The 22361-nt window shown below is 44.8% G+C and overlaps 1 protein-coding gene across 2 annotated transcripts in view; it reads left to right on the top strand.

Annotated features, from left to right (window-relative positions):
• Window positions 1-22361, top strand: part of Sp1 (transcription factor Sp8) — an 89046-nt gene that overhangs the window by 49569 nt on the left and 17116 nt on the right. Inside the window, exon 1 of one of the 2 annotated variants that reach the window (XM_046609834.2) lies at window positions 20444-20911. The exons of the other annotated variant lie outside the window; for it this stretch is intronic. Coding sequence (XP_046465790.1) covers window positions 20828-20911 — 84 coding nt within the window. The 5' untranslated portion in view covers window positions 20444-20827. Of the gene's footprint in view, window positions 1-20443; window positions 20912-22361 lie in introns of those variants that run through there. 2 annotated transcript variants of the gene reach the window in all.

Raw genomic sequence — 22361 nt, 5'->3', positions numbered from 1 at the left:
GCTTCCGTTTCGTCATCACTCTCAATTTCTCTAGTAATATGCCTTTTTCCCCTGCTTTTTTCAATTTTAATAATATCCCTTCTTATTTCAACGGGTGTGACTAATTTCACGTCTTCGATAATTCTTGGTAAATTTTGGCCGAGCTTCTGGTTCTTGTTTGCGATACTGTCGCTCAAACTAGCATTTGTATTCCAGTTATCATTGTCATTGGTGCCTTTATCGAATACATCCGTAATAAGTGGTTGAACCTCGGGTTGAACCTTTTTACAACTAGAAGTAAAAGCTGTAGTGTTAGCGACGACGTTTTTGAGAACATTTGCTGTATTTTTTTCCGCCTGACCCGATTTTGTATCAATTTTATTGCTATTGTTATGCTTGCGAGGAAATAAATTTTCCTTCGAATTTTCCACAGGGTTCAAAGTCAAATGTTTTTCCTTTACGTGCTTCATAAAATTTTGACATACCCAACGAGTTTTCCTCGGTACTGATTTCCCGTATTCGGCTTTATGCGCGGTAATTTTAGTTTTACACAGGCAACACGATATTTTCCCCGAATAGGTAATTTCTTCGTCAACGTCTTCTTTGACAGATACCTCTATATACCGATTTTTAGGGCTTTCTAAATAATCTTTGAAGGTTTCTTCACCATCTGGTTGCTTAGAAAACCAATTTTTAATGAGCATGTATAATTGATCTTCTTCACTCAATAAGTCCTGTGATTTTCGTGACTGTGGATCTGATTTTTTTCCCGATACAGCTTTTAGCGTTTCCTTGGTTTCTTTTTTTGCTTTGATGTTAGTTAATTTTTCATTAATATCCTGTTCGGCCGTAGCAAAATGGTTCAACCCCTTTTCTATAATATACTTCTGAATTTCGAAGAGGCAAAACCTATGTCCTCGTAGTATGCGGAATTGTTCAGGTGTATTACTGTAGATACCGAAGAAGTCTGATTTTGTGTAACCATCTTCGCCTAACAATCCCAGCATGTCAGTTTGGGCAAATTTCTCCATTTCTAGAAAGGCTTCGCTTGAAAGGTTTTTCAGAGCGGCCGCTGAATCGAAACCCAGACAGGTGAGGAGATGCTTCAGGTACAACGGTGGATCAACTCCAAGTTCCTTCCTAATTACGACCCAAAACTTTTGTTCTTTAACATTTCCAGCGATGGTCTTCGCCATACTCTCCTTTTCTGCCTTGCTCGCTGATTCCTCCATGCCTAACTCCAAGCTAGTTTTAGATCAAACATCACAGTTACCTGCTGACATTGTGAATGTCAACTAGAGTGATTGATTCCAAAATATAGTACAATTTGTGACACTTCTGGAATGAACAATGAGTAAGGAACCAGGACAAACTGATAGAGATCTGATTTCTTAGAACTTTCAACGAAATCGTATGTTTTCATGAAGTCAATTGAAAAACGCATAATTATTGAATCTATTTGGAATTTAATTGAAATAATTGATAGTGTGTCACAATTTTTGAGCACTTGTAGATGATTCTGTCCTGCACTATGCGACAGTTAGGATTTTTCTTTTATTTTTCATTTCATAAATTGGTAGGTGGTAAAAAAATTAGGTCATATTCTTTCTTTTCTCTTGGATTGACGCAAACTTAGAAGCAATACAACGGATCGGAAATTACAACAATATCACGTCACCCATGCTAAGGTATATTTACTTATATTTATATAACAAAAACCGCTGAAATTCAATTGCCTGTAACTTTTGTACAGGTCAGCAAGAAATAATTGAATATTTGCCAGATCTAAGCGACAGATTAAATTAAGTACGTACCTTTCCGTCATTCACGTGTTGTAGCCGGCAGACTCACACAATCAAGTCGAGAAATAACGGTCCATAGGTTATACAAACAGTTGCCAATACGAATTTCAAGGTTATGTCACGAATCCGGTAAACACTGTAAAGCGCATGCGCTTGGTACTGCGCGCGCAGGTATTACATGACTATTACATGCTGTATTACACAGGTATTTCATGGTATTTCATGACTATTGCAACCACCATTACATAATATTACACGACTATTACATGGTATTTGCATGATATTGCATGACTATTACAGGGTATTACATAACTATCGCACAGTATTACACGGCGTTACACTACTATTGCATGATATTACACGAATATTTCATGGTATTGTACTGAGATTACATACCATTGCATGGACATTACATTTGCAGCTGTCCCAACTATTACATGAGTGATAAACCCCTCGGTCACATGCCGACAAGGAGGGCGCAAAAGGCGCCACTCATCGAGCCTCGTCGCTATCTAATCGCGTTGAGACGAAAACAAGGAATGACAACAAACGCCGTTTACTTTATTCGTCACTAATCCTGTCGTAGGAGTCTGAAAGGGAGACTGGGTAGTGTTGTCTCCCACTAACCGCGTATTGGTCCGAAATATTTTTCAAACACATCGATGCTCATTTTACGCTGTCGGAACATTCACGGTATTAACAAAAGTCCACACCGATTAGTGTAAAATTAAACATCATCGGTGTAAGTCGTTCGATTCTTCACACCAATGAGGTCTTGAATTCTACACTCAAATAGTGTAGACTTCTACAAAATTATCGTCTCTGCCAAATTGAAATTCGAAAATAAAATTTTTACCAATTTGTATAATAACGTTCAAGCTTTGAATAATTTTGAGACTACGTTCGAACCCTGGTCTCAAGATGCTATATATATTTTGTAAAATCTCTCTATTTACTATATATTGTAAATGTAACAATCAGTGACCCTGTTATTGGCCAATAGGCTGTTGGATCTGTATAAATAAAATAAAAATATAGTATTGTTACACAGGGTGAAATCACCCGTCTTACCCGCTTTTCAATGATCTAGCAGTCATCATAGATAAAAGATGTTTATAAAACTCTTACGTCTTTAAAAAGAATAAGATTGCTGCGTCAACCAACATTATTGTAAAAACAGTCTTGTTTCAGATTTTAAACCGAAAACACGTACTCTGCTATTAAAGCTTTACCTCAACATTTTATTTGCGCCTTTAATTGATTCTCCAAATAAGCTCGCGAACGCATATTTATTTCGTAACCTCCTAAAACGTTACAGTATAATAAATAACCGAATTACAAAAATCTACCGAAGACATCGTTATACCTGTACGTACACCATTACCCTCGCACCTCAAAACGAAAATCGTGGCACGAGTCTCTGATTCTTTACGTATAGGTGAGGTGCGAACGGGGTCGACACATTAGCATCCTATTTGTAACCGCTTAGCCACCCGTCGTCCTTTGCCGAGAGGTGGACAGGGTTCGCGGTTGTCGCTCAGCGTGCGTTCTCAGCATGCCTCCCTCCTTGATCCTTGGGTCACCAGACCCTCCTGGGATCCTTACAAAAGCCCAGGATCGACCCGCGACTCCTTTGCCCCTCAAGATTGCCCTCGTTTCAAGTGGTGATCGGATTCGTAATAAGCCCTTCGTTACACTCTCTGACTGCTTAATAAATTTCTCAATTGTGAAAAATGCTCGGTCTTTTTTCGTTGCCGCGATCTCCGAGAGTTATTTCTTTGTTTTCTTTTTTTCTCGTAGTTATCGTTCTTGTGATCAATTAATTTATCTACATGCGAGCGCCGAGCTGCTGCACCCGACGATAAAACGTCGGCCGGTATTGCACCGGCGGTTATATATTTACGAGATTGAAGACTGGACGCAAGGGCGAGGGGAGGGATGGACGGCGGGGGGGTGCGGAGAGAAGCAAAGGGCGGATGATGTTCCATTAGCTTTCGTATAACCCACGTTATAGTCGATGCCCACGTATAGATGCGACCCGTAGATAGGAACCGTCACGGGCCGCGTACCTACCTATATAGATACATGTACGATGGCCGCGGCGCGATGCGCGATAATTAGAAAATTAAATTGTCTACTCCGTCCTTTTCTTCGGCGCTCGATACGGCTTCGATCCTTGCTTATAACGCGATATTTTCAAAAATTTTATACATATAGCGACACAGCGGTTTGCATCATTATACGTTGCGGTCTTACATCCCGGATCGCGTGGAGAATAAGTGCAGACGATGCAAGACTCCGAGTTTCCAGCCATTTTTCCTTGCCCGAATTCGTTCATCTTGCGAAAATTTAATGCTTGTGCAACGATAAATTGATGTTGAAGACTTATTTAACTAAAAAAGTAGAGTAAACCTCACAAGCTGATTTTGCGTTGCAATTACAAAAAAAGGATCGACGATAACGCAAATGGTTAAGCGTACTTCGTATTTCGTAATTCCAACAATATTGAAACAGTTTTTTTTAACGATACCTGTTTTATCGAATTTTTCTAGTTACTGTGACAAATGAAATTTTTCTCAGTGTATAGCACAGGCGTTTTCGATTTGCAATTGTCCAGGGTTTGGTAATCTTTCTCAATTATCGTACATCGCGGCTTCGAGTCGTTGTCATTGTTTTTTAAACCTTTCGGGCAACAGTCAAAACCATTCGGTTTGTCATTATAATTTCCCCCCTTACAGTGCCTTGATTTTGTGGCTCGACGATTCCTTTTTCCTTGTTACATATTTCAGCGTAAGAAATTTCGGCAAATATTCTTCTACCAAAGAATTTTGTAAAAGGAATCAACTTCGTCGTATCCTCTTGCAAAGTTCAACTGCCTCGACTGGTACCGCAGAGTAATTACTGGCTTCAATCAAGTTCGGTTTTCCCGTTAAACTAAAATTTCTTCATTCTTCTCCACGGTATTTATTCCTCCAAGACCACACAGAATTTTCAAAAAAACGATCTTATCCCGGATGTCTCGCTGTGCAATTCCTGAGACAAGAACACAGAGAGCGAGTTGAACTGGCGATAAACCGGGCCGCGTCAGGTACACAGGCAATAGGTACCATACATATGCATGGGCATCGTACACACGCATATACGTATCCTCGATACGCGACTGCGAGTGCGAGCGTGCATATACGGCGGTAGGATATATCCGCGATAGGCCCGCGAGATAGCCGTGGGCCTTGCGGTGGGTGCAGGATGATTTAATGTACGATAGAAAGGAGATTCCCCCCCCCCCCCCCCCAAGCCTGATATTTTAATACGCCGGGGAGCGTGATGGCCGATCGTCCATCTCTCGGACTCCATTGTGCGTGCGTACGTTCAATTTTGCATAGGTAAATCATGATGCATTGCATGGCAGCTCCGACGCTGATCGCGAGCGTGAGGCTGAGTACAAGGAACTGTGTTATACGTGCCCCACGCTCTGTTCAGGAAGTAAAACTGTTTGTTACCATTATCTCTACAACCCCTTTTACGAAGCCGCTTCTTCGCCCATCCTTCATTCCGCTATCTGTCATCTACCCGTTCCCCTAACTGCTCCGGTACACTGGAATTGAAGAGGCTTCGAGCCTAGCAGTGTTAATTTGTAAATACGGTAGGAAGTGAAGCATCCGACGTCGATGGCGCAGGTAATCGTTACCTAAAAATTTACGCGCGATTTTTCAATGTAGCAAATCTGCTCTTCGATCAAAATTCACGTTTCTCTGTCCTGAATTAATCGAATTTTCCAATTTATACCACTCTTGCACCCTGACATTTTAGATCGTAATTTTATTACGAAATCAATTTTTGGTAATTCGAAGCTTAGATTAATCGTCTGACAATCCGTGGTTCAGAAATTATCTCCACGAGTTTCACAGCCCATTTCTCGAGTAGTGAGAACCCATGAGAATCCGTGGCGATGCAACGCCGGATAATCAAATACTCATTTATATTGATCGTCGGAAACGCATAGTGGTTAACTATTTTGACGCGGAGTCATTTGAGCTTTGAAATTTTGAGATATTGCCCATTATTCCGGGGCTGGTCCGAGGAGATTAGGTTTCTAGCTGAAAAGTGAGAGAGAGCGAGAGAGTGGGTAGAGTCCACGGCTGGTTCCCACATATCCGAAAGCCACCCCCGCGACAGGGTATGAGGCGCGCGCGCTGTGCGCCATACGAGTTTTGAGTTGAGCAATGCTTTGACGTTGTTTTTTGTGTCTGGCGGGCCCTTCGCCGGTCCGGGTCCAGGGGGCCCGCCACGATTTAGTGGCCCTAATTGCAGGGTTCAGCTATTTAATTACTGGGTTCGAGCCCCTCCGCCCCGCCACGGGTTCTCCCGTATAGAAAATACGTCCCTTACCGAATGTTGGTACCTACACGTACCTACGTACCTACATTTGTACGCCGCGGCGCCGGCCTCGCTACGCAGTGCCCACATATCGTCTGTGCCGAGGGAAAGAGAAGCACCCGTAGATGGACGAGAGAGGATAACGAGACTTGGGACTTTCGCGCAGAACGCGGCCGGAAGTACGCGACACTTGCAAGCGTGACGTTGATGCCAAGGGTCAGCGAAACGCGGACACCGTGAGCATAAGCACGCTGATTTATGACTCGCGAAACGGTTATTTTAGACGTTATAATGCCACTTTTCGCCCTCCGCGATCGCCCTCCATTTTATTTCACACCCACGCTCTGTGTTTTACGGTGTTTTCTCCCCCCTCTAACGCCGAGGTTCTTATCCTCTTGACCCTCCATCGCCAACTCCTACCATCGAGCTGCACGAACCAGGCATATTTCACCTTTGACTCATACCACTTCGTTAAGACGTGCGCACGTACTTTCACACACGGCAAACTCCTCGAATGGGACGCCATATTGGTACCAGACTGACCGGTGGATTTTTCATGCGTTACGTTTCGACCGGCGCTTCGGTATCACAGAATTTAACCGCTTCTTTGGCTCATGCGTTTTGCGCGGAAGCAATTAGCTGGAGGAAAAATTTCACGATACTTTAATCTAGTCAACAGTTGAATGAATCATTGACACCCTAAAGTAGTCTATCCGAACATAAAGGACTGGGCAGTTCTGAATAAAACTGTGATATCTCCAAACGAACAAAATTTTGTTCGACGTACTAGAAAAAAAATGCACCAAATTCAGGATTGAAAGATTTGTTTGAGGTCAGAATCATTTTCAGCTGCGGCACAATGATATTCATGACGGAGTATAGAATCTGAAGATTCTATATTACCGTTGCAAATCTGAGAATGAAATTATTTGGTTGAGGAGAGTTGAAACTACCGAAACGTTAGTCGCTAATTGTGGAGCAGGAATTCTTCCAGATATTGGTTCGAGCACGCAAAGTTTTGCGCAAGCTGGTGACACCGAAGTTTATGAGAGTAAATATACGTCCCATGAATTTGACGAACTCACGATGATACTTTTACCAATCGTGAACCGTTCCTCAAAGCCACACGTAAAGTGAATGTAAGATCCGACGACGATTAAATTCCGGCACCAGGAACGGCGGATAAGTACTCACGTGGCACACGATCTGGTACAAAGATCCGGTACGTAGGTATAAATAAAGAGCGTGCGTACCGTACGCTGTACCGACACTGAAATATCGCTGTGTGATTCGAATGCCTGAGGCGAGGCGCGAACGTAGATACGATAAATCTTGACAATGGTCGAAACAAAAGGAGGATCGGAGATGTATAATACAACAAAAGCGGAGAACGGTCGAAAGAAGAGGAGGAATCGTTATCACCACATGCGCGGCTGCGCCCGCAGGAATGTTTTAATCGCTGCTAATAACAGGCTGCATCTGTAACAATTACCCACATACTGCGGCACACGTGGCGGCCGGCCGGGGTGAAACGGTGCCCGAAACCGTGCGGCTACCAAATGATTGATAAGTCCATAAAGCATCGTTTCCCTTTCCGACCGTGCCGGTGTGTCGGATGGTGTGCGTGCGAATAACCAACGTCCGTGTTCCTGGCCGCGGGTGACGTAGTGACGAGATGATGACCACCCTCAAGTCCGAATCATTGTGATTACAACGCCCGCGTAACCCGTAAATGCAGGCGAAGCCACTGCCACCGTTGCAGCCATCCCTTGGCCTCGGCTGCCCCGATGCGTGCTTTAATTGTCGGTTTGCCACCGCTAACCTGCACTTTAAACTCTGCCTATCCCACGGAAGATTCGATTTCGGATCATTTCCATGCCTCGATTGGCTCCGGAGGGATCTTGACCGGATCCGCGTTGCTCCGCAGCGGACGAACGATCGTCCGAGAATCGGTAAACGACTTCATCGATCGAGTCGCACGACTTGCGAGGACTCGTCATTTCGGTCGCAAAGGAGCCTCCGTCGATCGGTTATACAGAGCGAAATGATCCGTTACACTCCGTACGGAGATGAAGAGCGCGGCGATCTTCTTCCTCCCTGGGAATATTTCTCTTTTAATTGCAGGCTGCGTGGGGGGAGGCTATCATTCTTTCTCTTCACGGACAGAGCGCAGAACGTATCCTCAAACGCGTTCAAAACTTAGCGAGATATAATAACAGAGTGCGTCTGTCTGTGCTTGGAAGCTTCGCCCGTCCGTTTCGTCTGATCCTCTGGCAGCTTCAACCGGCGCACAGTTCTTCTTCTTCTTCTTCTTCTTCTTCTTCTTCTGCTGCTACTCCTCTTCTTCATCTTTCGCTTCTCTTCATAGCCGGCACAATTTTTCACCGCTAGAAACGATCTCTCGCTGTTGAAACTACACAACGCCGCACTCCGGTATCGATGTGTCCTCGTTTTTTGTCCGTTGTGCCTCAGCTTTGCTGCACTCCATTAATCTCCGCTAACCGCGATGTGTACCTTTGTTAATTTCTGGAAAAATTCTACCTCCACCTGGCCGGATGCATCAATCTATACCTCATATACCACCGTGAACTAGCTCACTAATTCACAAGAGTATCAGCTGGGTGGCTAATTGCCTGCAGATACGGTTACAAGCCGAGGTTATACCTTATAATACATACATACACACGTATACACGTGTACAAGTTTTATATCCTAGCGATCCTGTTAATTCGCTTATCAGACAACCTGGCAGCCCATTAAAATATGATTAGAACAACATGCACCTCGTTAACCCTCGGCGTTAACGTCGATGCCCACGTGGCTGAAGCCACCACGTAACGACCATCGGACGCCTCGCGTCTTCGCTTATTCCTCGTGCACGTGGGTGTGCTATGGTGGCCGATCGACACATTTTTCATCCAGCGCCGCGTTTAATCAGATTTCCAACTCGGCGTGCCTTCGCTCTTCTAATTACATAGATCTTTTGCCGAGAGGCGTTTACCGCCCTGATGAAACTGTGACGTGGTGGAGTTTATAAATCTCCGGCAGAACGCAGCTTCGCGACTTCTTTTTGCTGCAAGCTTTCGTCATCCCAGATGTTGTATCACGATTTAAATTAGATAATAGCGTTTCCCCGTCGCTGTTACACAGCTTGCGTTTAATAAACCGGTGTCGAAACGTCCGGGGATAAAACATACCTGTATTAAGCTTAGCTTAAGTCGGTTGAGCTCGCACTCAACGTAACTCCATCCTTAAAAACCATCGTCCTCTTTTTCTCTACAAGAAGCCGCTCACCACCCAAAGGCGAGACGCGATTTCGAATTTGGAGCACCCAGCGTCGTCGCGGACCAATCCTTTCGGTCCTTCCTCAACACATATCGGTCCTCGGGATGAATGAAGACTGCGGGGTTCCCACTGTATCGAATTACACGCCGAGCAAACCAAGAACGAGGTACACTGCTATACTCGCGGTGCTCGGGTACAATATTGAGAATAAATTTCCATTCATGCGAGGGGCACCCATTCACCCGTCGAGCCAATTCAACCAACGCACAAATGCATCACGTGTATGCGTGCATGTACCGTCTACGTCATAGACACGCATTATATGCACCGACGATGCTTCGTACCGACGTACCAATTCCGCCAGTATATCGTCACGAATTTTACGTATTCATCATCACATGCTTACACATATACGCGACTCGACGACCTGTTGCACGCTGATCCAAATTGTACCCTCAAAACGTCATCTATGATATGACATGATCGCCGGATTTGAATAAACTGCCGTTTTCGTGTGATCGTTGCCGATCAAATGCCGTGATTTCTAACTTTCTGTTGTCGGTTCTTGGTGCTTCGACGAATATCAAGCACTTTTGATCCTCTCAATATTCTGGCAGTTGAAATTTACGTGTCATACGTTTGTCATTTCCAAGTGAGAGAATTACGAATCCGGTAACTTGCGAGTAGCTTTATATAGTTACATTTCGTTTTAAACCTTTGCAATGGCTTTTAGAGATATTTGGAAACGTTTATCGTAGCCTCATTCAAACATTCGGACAAACGAATGAAACCTATTGCGAAATTCGCGAGTATTGTTTCACTGAAATTCAACGCTTGGTTATATTATTTATAATACGGCAATGACTTTCGAAAAACAAAGCGGCCACTCACCGTCGATCCATTGAATACATTGCATTATGATACAATTATTTGAATTATTCACGATACACAGCGTCACACCTGACTAAGTTGATTTATCGTATGGCTAATGATTCTGCAAAAAATATTCCTCAGTTACGCGATGTAAAAACCGTTCCACTCACAATCAAGTATCATCATGCAAAGCACGTCACCCTGAATTTGCACCGCGCGTATGACACGACGGGTTCACGCGTGTAATTACACGCGTACCTGTTTCACCAACGCCCTGTGGTATTTTTCTAGCACATGTTTCTTCTCCTTTTTCATCTCACTGCTTTTTTTTCTCAGTCAGATTGTCGGAGACGAACGTGTACCGAGTTTTTTTCCAGCGTGGTTATGCCTCGCATAACTCAAGGCCTGAAAATCTCAACTCGAGACGTCGCATATTATATAGCTGCCCACGTCAAATCCCATCAAGTACAGGTTACGACGTGGCATCGAAGCACCAAGTACGGTACGCGAAGCTTGTATATTATATCTCTGTCTGAATTCGCGGTACGATGATATACATGGGATGAAAAATTTCACCAAGGCGTCCTATCGATCGTTCGAAGAATATGCGCATAGCCTCAAGATTCGTTGACCTATCGAAATCTTTAATGTTAAGATCGTGTCGGCGTATGTAGAAAGTTTCGCGTTCCTCCAGGAATTCCGATAGTGTCGCATAGGTATCTACGGTATGCGCGACTAAATGTCGTATATTAGAATAATTTATTCGATACGGTTCCCAACGCTCCCATAGATTGCATGTCTCGCAATACCTCCTGCTCGTTCCATTGTATCAGAGCTTTTTGCTTTTTAACGCCATATGCGTACCTACAAGCTGATCGAATTTCGCGATACAGGCTCAACGTATGGTTCTACTTTTACTGATATTTTATCAACTATAATATTATTGGTGATTTACTTTTTCCTGCAGATGATTAAAAATTTAATTTCGGATAGTTCATTACGTTCTGTTATCAACTATTTGCGGTTTCCTGAAATGAGACTTAATATTCTATCGAACGTATTGGCAAAACGATCGCTATGCTTCTTAGTTCTGATTTGAAAATTGCTTGAAAATAGTATTCGACTTTTGAAAAGACACGCCAGCCCCCCAGGGCGTAAATACCAGAGCTTTTTTGATCACCGCGGTTTGATTACGGTTCTAAAAGTCTAGGGTTTCCAGTGTGTAAGTAATCCTACATTGGGGCTGATTGAAAAGCCCGCAACCCCGTTAACGTGTAAGAGAGGCGGGCGTCTTGCGCAAGCGATCCGTTGTACCAAGACGCAGAGAGAGAGAGAGAGAGAGAAAGAGAAAGAGAGAGGAGTAAAAAGGAGAAACGAAATAACCGGGGCTGAGCCGAGGAACGATGTGTGTACGGAAAAACGTAAAAGATCGCATGACCGTGGGTGTGCCACGTGATCCCCATGGGTTTTAATTGGTCGAGCCGAGAGTCACCGGCGGGTCGTGGTTGGGGTTGTACCGAGGAGAAGGCTCGAGGGGGGAACGCGAAGGGTTTTCCTCGAGAGGCGAGCGAGGGGGATATCAAGAAGGCGAAGGTAAAGGCGAGGGCGAGGGCGGGATGGCGAACCCCACCAGCAACACCTTCTTCGATGGCAACATGCATACCGCGTAGGTACGACGAGGCGGGTGCGACACACGCGTGCGTTGCACGTCGGGAGAAAGAGAGAGGGAGAGGGAGAGGGAGAGAGAGAGAGAGAGAAGGGCGAAAGAGATGAAGAAGGAAGAGGGAGAAAGAGAGAAGGATAGAGGAGAGAGGAAGATCCGCCTCCCGCGAGTCGTGCCCCTTACAAGGGACCAAAAAGCTCAGTTATAATTGTTGCCGACCCAGAGACGCACGCTCCCGATTCTTCCTCCTCCCGTGTCCTATCGTGTCAAGCTCGATTATCGGTGTTCTTCTTCTTGTTACCGTTCTTCTCGTCGTTGTCATTCATCGCCGCGGTGTGCTGCTCTCCCCCCTTTCTTCTCCTCCTCCACTTCCTCCTTCTCCTCGTCGTCGTCCTACTCCTCTCCTCCTCTTCCGCCTCCATTACTCGTGGTGCTCTTAAATTACTGTGATTATCTCTTATTGAACGATATACGTGAAACGACCTTTCGGAACGTTATACCTATTGTGACGGTCGAAACCTACGTCGAAGGTGGAAAATGAAGAATTAAAGAGCATCCAAGTCACTTGAAGAAAACGGTCGGCAAGAAATGTTTGTTAAAAAGACAAAATTCAGTTTCTCCCGCATTACAAACTAAGTTTATCGGCTCGTTCGGTAACACAAGCTGGGAGTACTGATCCGGTAAATACCAGCATTACCTTTATGACGCGAATGAGAATTTCTTGCATCTGAATTCTTGCTCAACAAGTCGACCGATAGCCGCGGGATTTGACAATCTTGAAAATGTAACTCAATAAAAAATTCCCGTATAATCAAACAGCCAACTCGTGTATGTGGTAATTTTCCGAAGTGTCCATACCAGCCATCGACGTTTTAAAGTACATATTGACGTCTCGCACGTGTGAAGGGTGAAATTAAATAGCGAAACTCTACATACGGGGTGGACAACTGCTGCAGGGTGTTTCCCTAGCGACGGTTCTCGTCGAATTGTCGTACGCGACGAGGAGAGGTTTCCGCTGAAGGCTTTCGACTGAAAATAATCATCGCAACTTTACGATGAACTGCGCCTACCAATACCCTCAGCCAGCTCACCCTCAAGGAGCGGTAATAATGACTCCAAACCTACCCCAGCAGAATCACCATCCAGCAACTGACACGGAATTCCTCGAGGTATTTTCATCGCCATTGCAATACATTAGTGATTAGGGCATTGAAAATGTGGAAGCAACCGTCTCGAAGGATGCAGATATTTTTTTTTTCCAACGATGACCGCGCTGCATCCTCGGTATGAATTTTCAAATCAAGGGTCGCGGAGCTTGCGTTATTATGTTAAGGCGGGGGTGAAGTTGGATTGAAAAATAATTAAACGTTCAACCGTCGATGCGTCTGATCCACCGATTGACAGAATAAGACCCCGGGCGACGGCGTCCTGGGCGGATCGGTTCCACCCCCGCTAATTGGTCATCTCCTACCACCTAGAGAGTCACCGTTCAATATACGCGCGATATTCGACGAGTTCAAATCATCGCACGCACCGCCAATTTTACTTGCAGAAATCAAATTTATTCCCATATTCGAATTGGACCTGCCAATCGAATTTCCCCCAACGCACTTATCGATCAATTTCCACGGCCTCTCAACGCTCGACACGCGCGAACCTCGTTTAGACGTATTTTGCAAAATCCGTGAGGCGATCCTTGGTAGCTAAAGGTATTTAAAGGCAAAAAAAAACAAAAAAATTTCATTCTGTACGACGGTCAAAAAATGATTGCGGTAAAATAAAAATAAATGAATTGAGTCACTTGTTGGTGGTTTCAAGAGAGAAAAGGAGTAAATTTTGAATACCTCCACGTATAATGTAAGTGCGAAGGTGTAAGCCCGTGCGAATACATGCGCACAACTATATTATATGGGAATAGGTTTATAGCTTGAGGATATTAATACAAGGGCTCCATACGTAATTATAGTGATTACCGCATTGCCAGGGGGCGGAGAAAGGCGTCTCTTAGTTTGCACGTCATTTTGCAATCTCAACTTGCACGAAAACATCTGCATCGCTATATTACGGTTCATTAAAAATGATTATTTGAAAAATCAATCTATTATTCCCTGCAGGCTTGAAAACAGTGTAAAATACGCAAACCAATGCACAACCACTTTACCTTTACATCTTTGCGACAGATTTTGGCCCGGTGAAAGTTTCGGAAAATTTACCTCGTTTGAAAGTTTTCTTTGTTTTTTTTTTTTTAGTCTTTTGTATTCACGTACCACCGTGAATTAAAAATCGATTGCAATACTTATACCATAAATTCACACGACTTTTAAACTCATTGAGTAACGCGATCCTCCCATAATTTGTTCACGTCCTCGACGGCATTGGAATATTTTAATAAAGCTGTTTAATTCAGAGACGGTCGCACGGCCTCGTAAATCTTTGTAATCGTTCGACGCGTATATAAGTGCCGTACGTTACATAAATAAATTACACGATTCACGTCACTTTATACGCGCACGCATATATACGGAATACCCGGTATATTCGCACTCTCGAAGTTACAATGATTTCAACCACTGCCCAAGTTCATAACTGCAGTCTTGAATGACAATAACGAATGTGAGTAAAACTTTATGCGATAATTATTTTAAAAAATACCAACTTCGCTCATTACGTTCTGAACACTGTACTTTTTGATCTCGAACGATTGAGGCGCAACAAATACCCGACTATCTGACACGTGTAAGATATAATGTACCTAGTATAGGTACGTTTAATTATTATCGTTACAAACCTCTTACTGCCTGCATGCTGTTATTATCACCATTATCAGTAATTATACTTATAGCTCGTGCAGACAACCGGTAAACTTACGACCGTAAGCCTGGATTGATGTCTGTATTTATTTTATCTTCGTACTAATTATTTGTCAGAAAATGATCATTATTTTGCAGTCTAGCTTAAATAAAAAAAAAAAAAAAAAAATCAAACGTGAAGCAGCAATTAGCAAAGTCGAAAAATATCTTTCTCGTGATCTTTGAACCGTGCAGCATTAAATTGCCGTCTTCAAAGAATTGGAAAACTACTCAATTTGTATCATCCTGTAGAATAAGAAATATTTCTTTTTAAGCACTGTTCACGCCCTTTGAATAATCTCGTGTAAAAAATCAGGTGCAAAAAGTGATGTACCAAAGTAGTAAAAACTTATCTACATATATTTGTAATATCAAACAGGATAATTTCCGTAAAAATTTCGATCATCTCAGGCTGTTTGGATTTTTTCGAGGCCGAAGATGTAAGTGCGCATCGGAGTTGAAGGGTGGGTGGATCTGTGGTGTAAGGCTAACCCTTCGTTGTCGGCATGTGCCGGGATTTGGATGGATTTATGGAGGCGAGAACTGCAATCATAACATCGGCCGTTTTCTGCGCCGCTTGTCTAGCGTCTGCAACTATAGCCTGTATAACGACGTTGGAATATATCGAGGTGTGTTACACGTACATGGAAAAGTGCACGGCATGCTGCAGTCGCGGGTCTCAGAGCTGCGCGAGGCTGAGATCTTATGGTGAACGGTACACCTACTTGCGGGAAACCGTGCGAGCATTGTATACAACCCTTTGAATAACGCGGCTCGCATAAATCAACCTTATTATACGAAACGTATTTTGCTCGTTTCGCGAAAATTTACGAGCTTCACTTTTAGTGCCGCGGATCGTATCTGGGATGAAAATACGCACCTAGATATGTCACTTAGCGGCCACAAGTTGGAGGAGTGTAAATATTTTCGTGCTGGTTCTGATTGCGAGTAAAAAACAATGTTCAACCCCTTTCGCTAAATAATTTGGAAGCATTGCGAAAATAGAAAAGTTTGAAAAAGTGATGAAAATTTATTCTATCTGCTCTCAATCGTCTTTGTTGCGAACAAAAGATGCATCAATTCAAATCGAAGAACCGAAAACAGTTTTCTTCGAAACGTCTATAGGCAAGTGACGAATATCTCAACTTGCGCAATATATTTGTATATTAATTTAAACAACTTGTCACGAGACAAAGAATCGAGGGTGTATTAAGGGCTGCTGGTTCGGGGGAAGAGAACCGAGCTTGAACGAGCTTGCACCGGGGCGAAAAAGCTTGCATACAGGGAAAGACATATACGTGTGTACGGTTTGGCTCATCAGCGTAGCGAGGTCCGGGTAATTATTAGTCCATCAGCATCTTTCGCTCGATGGCCACATGGCAAAAGGCGAAAGCCAAAAGGCAAGCGATGGATCCTTGAGTCTGAACTTTGCCGGGACAAGGCCGCCCTGTTATTATTAAGCCCGCCTCCGTAGCCGCGAACCCATTTTCATTTCTATTTTAACCCCGAGGAAGCCCACGCGTCTGCCAATCAATCGGGAAGAGTCGATTCGATCGGAAGTCGATAAGTATAGATTTTTACTCCTAATTGACTGACTTCTCTTGTAGTCCCGCGTGAAAATAAAGAAACCTCTGTTTACTCGCGAGTCACGATGCGTTACTGCAGTTTTGACGCGGCGCTTACATCCACCGCCTTGGCATGAATATTTTTGAGCGAACAGAAGCACTGGAGAATAATACAAAGAACCCCGAACGAGAACGCATCTGCGATCCGGTTTACGTAAAACGTCGCAATAAATCAGACAAAGTAATTTTTATTTACCCTTACAATTGGGGCAGACTAGGGAGAAAGGGAAAATGGAGAGAAGGAAGGAAGGAAGGAAGGAAGGAAGGAAGGGTAGGTTCTGGTCCGAGGTGTGTGTTCGACCCTGATGGATCCACTTCCCTTTTCATAAAACACCACAAAGCCTTTCGATAGCTTGTCCGTATATTGTTAGCGCTTCGCGTGACGTAGGGGAGGCGTGATACGCCCAGGCTTAGACAAACTTCCCCGCGTGTTCGTCTACTCGTACTAATTCGCACAGAGCGCAGGACCGTATTGAGAAAATCGCCGTTCGAAGGGTCGGAGGAGAATTTTTCAAGTGAAACAAAAATTGTCCATAAATCTAACAGACACGGACGGCGCAATAAGATTTTCTCAGCGTTCATTTCGCGATTTTAGTTGGGTTGAATCGAAATCTTCTTTCCTGTATTCCAACTTTTTATTTCTTCAGCGTATCTCCACGGGCAACGCGATAGATGATCTTCTTCCGAGCTGTACGACTAACCGTGGGGAGTGTAGGTATCACGGACCTTTTGTCCAGGGCAACACGCGATGTTCGCATCATCGTCGGCGAGGTATCGCGAGTGAATACTATCGAGTTACTAGGCCAATTCGTCTTGCACTTCGCACTTCGAGCTCATTCTCGAAAAATACCAGATCAAAGGGGAGGAATTTGAGGGCTCGGAAAAGTACTTCCCTAACTTGCTTAAAGTGTTTAATTACATGTGATAACTGGAAAATTTTCACTACAAGCAATTGGAGCAACATGAATTTTAGTACAGAACAAAATTGTTATTGAAACTGGGAAAAATTGTTGGGAACAAGTTGCAGACCCACTTTTTTCAATGCGATTGCAATATTTTCTTGTCCAGCCAGCCTCTTGACGAAAATACGAGATCGCTGTCACGAGGTGGGTTAATAATTTATGCACGGTACGCGTTGTGTGAATATGCGAAAACCACGGAGATCCGTTCTCCTTTCATCTTCTCAGACAGGACGAAGTTTCGTGGCTGCTGCAGCTACACGGTCATGAATGATCTGCGATTAGGTGGCGGTCTGGTCTGGCCGGGTTGGCGCCTCTGTGTCCTCCCATTATGGGGAAATTAGGAGCTAATGCAGCGCCGACCGTAAAGTCCATAGAGCGTCCAGCAGCGTAGGCTGTACGAAATCGTGAGAAAGTGCAGCGGAGAGTTAAGTGATGCGTGCGAAAAAATCGCGGAAAGTATAAAGAAAAAATAATTAAAGAGATGAGGAAGGAAGGAAAAAAAAATATCTAAAACCGTAATCACCCGTCATGAAGTGAATAAGAAAGGCGATTACGAGGCGTGAAATTATCGCACCGATATCGGTAATCCCGAAACGAACTAAGCCGTGGGCGAAAAATTGACAACGATTCGATTGATATTAAAGAGAAGATAACCCGAGCTTTAGGAGGAAAGGAGAGAGCAGGAAATGACAAATTAGACGAATTGTTATCGGTGTAACGGAGATGTATAACCTGCAACACTACGCTATTGACCTAGGACAGGTAATTGACGTCCTCTCTATTCTACTACATCGAGTGTATTATACTTCGTTCGGTACGTTCAAGCCGATACAGGATTTGAAATTCAAACTCCCCGATTAAAATCACATTAGAAGTCTAGGACGTTGTGGGAACGGTCCGCTATTTGGCTGACATTATACCCTTACACACAGCCATCGCCGTAGATGCATGATAGGAGCGGCTGGACGCGTGTGTAAGGTCTCGTACGATAGCTGGTTCAGATTTTCATAAAAGGTATCGCATACCTGAACGTTCTATCGAAATTGTTGTAATCTATTCGGGCATACATAATTAATACGTAACCGTTTTTAAACGCCCTTCCTTTGAGCAGCGACCCAGTCACCTCGACGCAAAATCTCCGAATTCGTGACTCGAGTAGGAAGAAGTGACGTACCTGAGTAAAAAACCAGAGTCATCTGAATTTCGCAATATTTTAACACAAGAAAATATCACCCGCGAGGACGAAGAATTTCGTGCGATTAATCTCGTGGTCTAACAATCGCTTTAACGATCTTTTTAGGTAAAAGTTACACAAAGCCTCGAGAATATAAGCTACGGCAAGCGCTTGACTCGTAAGAATTTCTTCCGACAAAGTGCGCTGGAGAGATTCATAAGTGCAATTGACAATCTCTCGATGGCTGTGTGAGTATATAAAGGATGAAAACAGCGTGGTGTCAACCTGCAGTGAATGTATAGTGAGAAAGCTGTACGAAGATCGAAGGCACGGTTGAAGGCAATGCTCGACGCGTCGTTCAACACCGAAGTAACTCGACTGAGTCCGGTGTTAAGTACCGGTCACGTCAATCCTTGGCTAATTTGTAAATTGTACCACATAAAAAGTGTTGATATTATCGTAAAACTTTTTACGCACAGGTGTGGATAGTCGGTATGTGGTTGCGGTAGCCAGGCAGTAGGTATGCAAGTATATTACACGTACTATGTAGGCTAGCATTAACTCCGCAAGTTGTATTGTAATTTGTACTGTATTATACAGCTCCTCAAGAGGAATATACCTTGGCGTGTGCCTCGAAGACTGTCTCAATGCGTTATACGAGCTTATGAGTGGTAGGTAGAGATACGACGCGTCGATCACTCACAATCGTAACACGTTTTTCACCTTCGGATCGATTACGGTGTGTCAATCTCTACAATTAATATCACGCCCCGCACGAATACCTACGCGTACGAAATTACACCGGTGGTTGGTCACGTTCGACGAGTTATGCGATCGGTTTCGATTCTTTCATCTATACCAGATGCCGATTTTAACGAAGAATTACTTCTATCGCATATAACCACGGATACGTTTCATTGAAAACAGACTCGAGGTCGTGCGAGTGTAACAAACCTGTAAAGAGATCGAAAAAATTTTGCCTTCGAATGGTTTTTCCTTTCATTTGCGTACGAGCGTTCCCAGTAGCAGCGAGCAGCTGGCGCACGGTACACTTCCAAGCGTGAATCTCTGACCGACTACTGAATTGGTCGGCGCAGCTCGGAGCGAATGGCACACAGAAGTATGAGCGCGGAAGGCAAAAAGCTAAGGATAACGGTTGCAACTGCTGCAGTGCCAATTATACCTGCAACTGGTTTTCTCTTGCAACACCGCAAGTTCGATCACCGGTGTTCTTTGGGTCGTTCGGTGCGCGCTCGTATAACTTAACAAATAACACGTCTCGAAACTACCCTGGGCAAGTGATTCCCGTGGTCTTTTATTGGCTGCCAACATGAACGTTGATGACTTCACAATGAATCACGCGATCCTCGGAGTGCGAAATGCGAGGAACTCGAGAAAGGGATCCGCGGCAACGTTGCGACGGAAAATGGTCCAATCCGCGTCACGCCGGTTCGCCACGCGACCTCCGTCATTTTGTCCTCCATTGGTCGGGTCGAAAAGGGGACCAAATCCAGAGCCCGTCTCCCCGGGCGGTGAACCGCGGAGCATGAGTCGAACCCATCGACGCGCGTTCGAGCTCCGGTGACGATAAGCGTGACACGCCGCGGGGAAGAGCGCGCGTGTCTCCCTCCAGGAGTCGCGGCGCTGCGCGCGCATCGCGGTCCCTCGATCGGTGGGGGAAAGTTAAAGAGCGGCTCGTTCTGGGGGCGGCGAGGGGCGACAGAAGGCGGTAACCGATCCGCGGGTGCCCCGCCCCCGAGGGAACGGCCTCTTTTCTTGTCGACGTAGAGAGGGATGGAGGTCGGGGGCAGAGTCGGGGCGCCTGGGATTTCCCCCATTTCTCTGCCGCGGCCCGAACCCGATCCTGAGCTGGTCGCCAGTCTGTCACGGGGCTAAGAACGGGAACCACACGCGCAACCGGTTCCCATGTTGTCCGGAATTTTTATCGCGAGTAAAATCTACCTGGCCCGCACCGCTGTCGTCGGCTGTCACGTCCGCAGGGTGACCGCGTACCGTACGACTGACCGATTTTCGGAAGTACCTTACAGCCAGTGTCACGTGCAGGATAATAATTACTTTCTCGATCTGTGATTCGTTTTCCTTGAGTTACACTCACGGGGCTCGCCCGAAGCTCGGTTAATACCCGCAAGGACTTTCGAGTCACGACCCTTAAGTTCGTCGAGTGCTTCTTGAAAAAAAAAAAGAAATAATCAACAACGATTCGTCAACGTCGTCGAGATGCTGACCGACATGACTCCGGCGGCGGCCGGACAGCTTTATCCGCAGCTACAATCCATCGCCAAGTCCCCAGCTAGTCACGTGGTGAGTTGGAACGCTACTTCGTTCAGAAATTGACTCTTCTGTCGGCTGAGCTTTGTCGACGTCCGCACAATGTGGCCCGATTGCGTGTCGAGATAAAAAAAAAAAAAAGAAATAACCGCGTACGAAGTCGGTTTCATCATTCAGGGCCGAGACAAGGTTGAGAAAAGACGATTTTGAACCGAATGAGCCACTTCCGCGGAAGATCGTTTGTCTCCCCTTCGCGTTGCGGATAGACGATCTTAATCCTCGAAATCCCTGTTAAAACCTCACGAATCAAGTGCCGCTCAGACCGGGATTTGTCGCGTTTGCCAAAAGCCAGTACGGTGTATACCCTGTACCCTGGGGATGATAAGATCGGCAAACTCTGCCTTGAGGAAAAGCTGAGTAAATTAGCACTTGAACCTTCGGGACCTCGATTTGACTCTTCAACATCGCGCCCATCTCGCGCGGCACAATACGGTAAAAAGTAGCGAAGAAAGAAAAAGGGAAAAGGATCTGTTAATCTTTTCGACGATGTGACAGGCACCGTAATCTTATCCAGTTCAAATTTGATCCTTTAGTTAGTAGCTATAGCTCTATTGCGGAGAGGATAATCCCGTTAAGTACCGATCATCCCGGATGATCCTTCGTGTTTTGACAGAAGAGACGGTCGGCGGGTGCGACGGTGAGCTTCGAGGTACGGGCGACGATCTACGGCTCTATTATGCTACCAGCAAACACGTGTTGGTCTGCTCTAGTACGAGGGTTTTCTCGTTTTACGACTTGCCAGAAAAGAGAAGACCCTTACCCGGGCTGTGTGAAGATCGTATGCCGCAAGATGATTTACGAGTAGGTGCGGTAAAAAAGTAATGAAATATATGGGACTAGGAAGGAACGAGAAAGAAAAGCAACTCCAGAAGAATATTAATTAAGTGCTGAGAAAAATCTTTCTGTAGAAAGCCGAAATTAATCTTCGCGCAAAATATGTATTATTAATGGTGTATCCGATTACAGTTGTCGATTTTTCAACCCTTCCAAAACTGTATACTCACGTTTTCTACAGAGCCCAGAACTTTGTCTCCTAGTTTCGAAGCCTTGCGCTTGTACCGCGGTGTATTTCATCGGATCCTTTTCGTAATTGTGGAAATTGGGGTCCCTCTGATCTTCTTCTCAGTTTTCTTTCTCTCCGACAATTTTCCTGCAGCATACGACCCGAACGTATCGAATATCGGCAGACAAAGGTCCTTGCGCAAGGTTCTCAAGGGTCAAAGAATGCTGCTGCAGCACGGTCTAGCCGAGCTCGCAGGTGCTTTGAGGAGCCAATTATGGGTCTGATCCTTTTGTACGCGGAGGATCCACTTGACAGGATGCTCAGGACAGAACTAGATACTTTGGCCTGCCCACTTCCTTCCTCTCGACACCTGAACTCCGCGTTGCGAGGTTGAAAAACGTATCGATCCATGGACAAGTA

The sequence above is a fragment of the Neodiprion pinetum genome, chromosome 2, assembly GCF_021155775.2.
Source record: "Neodiprion pinetum isolate iyNeoPine1 chromosome 2, iyNeoPine1.2, whole genome shotgun sequence".
NCBI classification, from domain to species: domain Eukaryota; kingdom Metazoa; phylum Arthropoda; class Insecta; order Hymenoptera; family Diprionidae; genus Neodiprion; species Neodiprion pinetum.
Note: the sequence above shows the minus strand (reverse complement) of the source record. Positions and strands in the feature narration are given on the sequence as shown.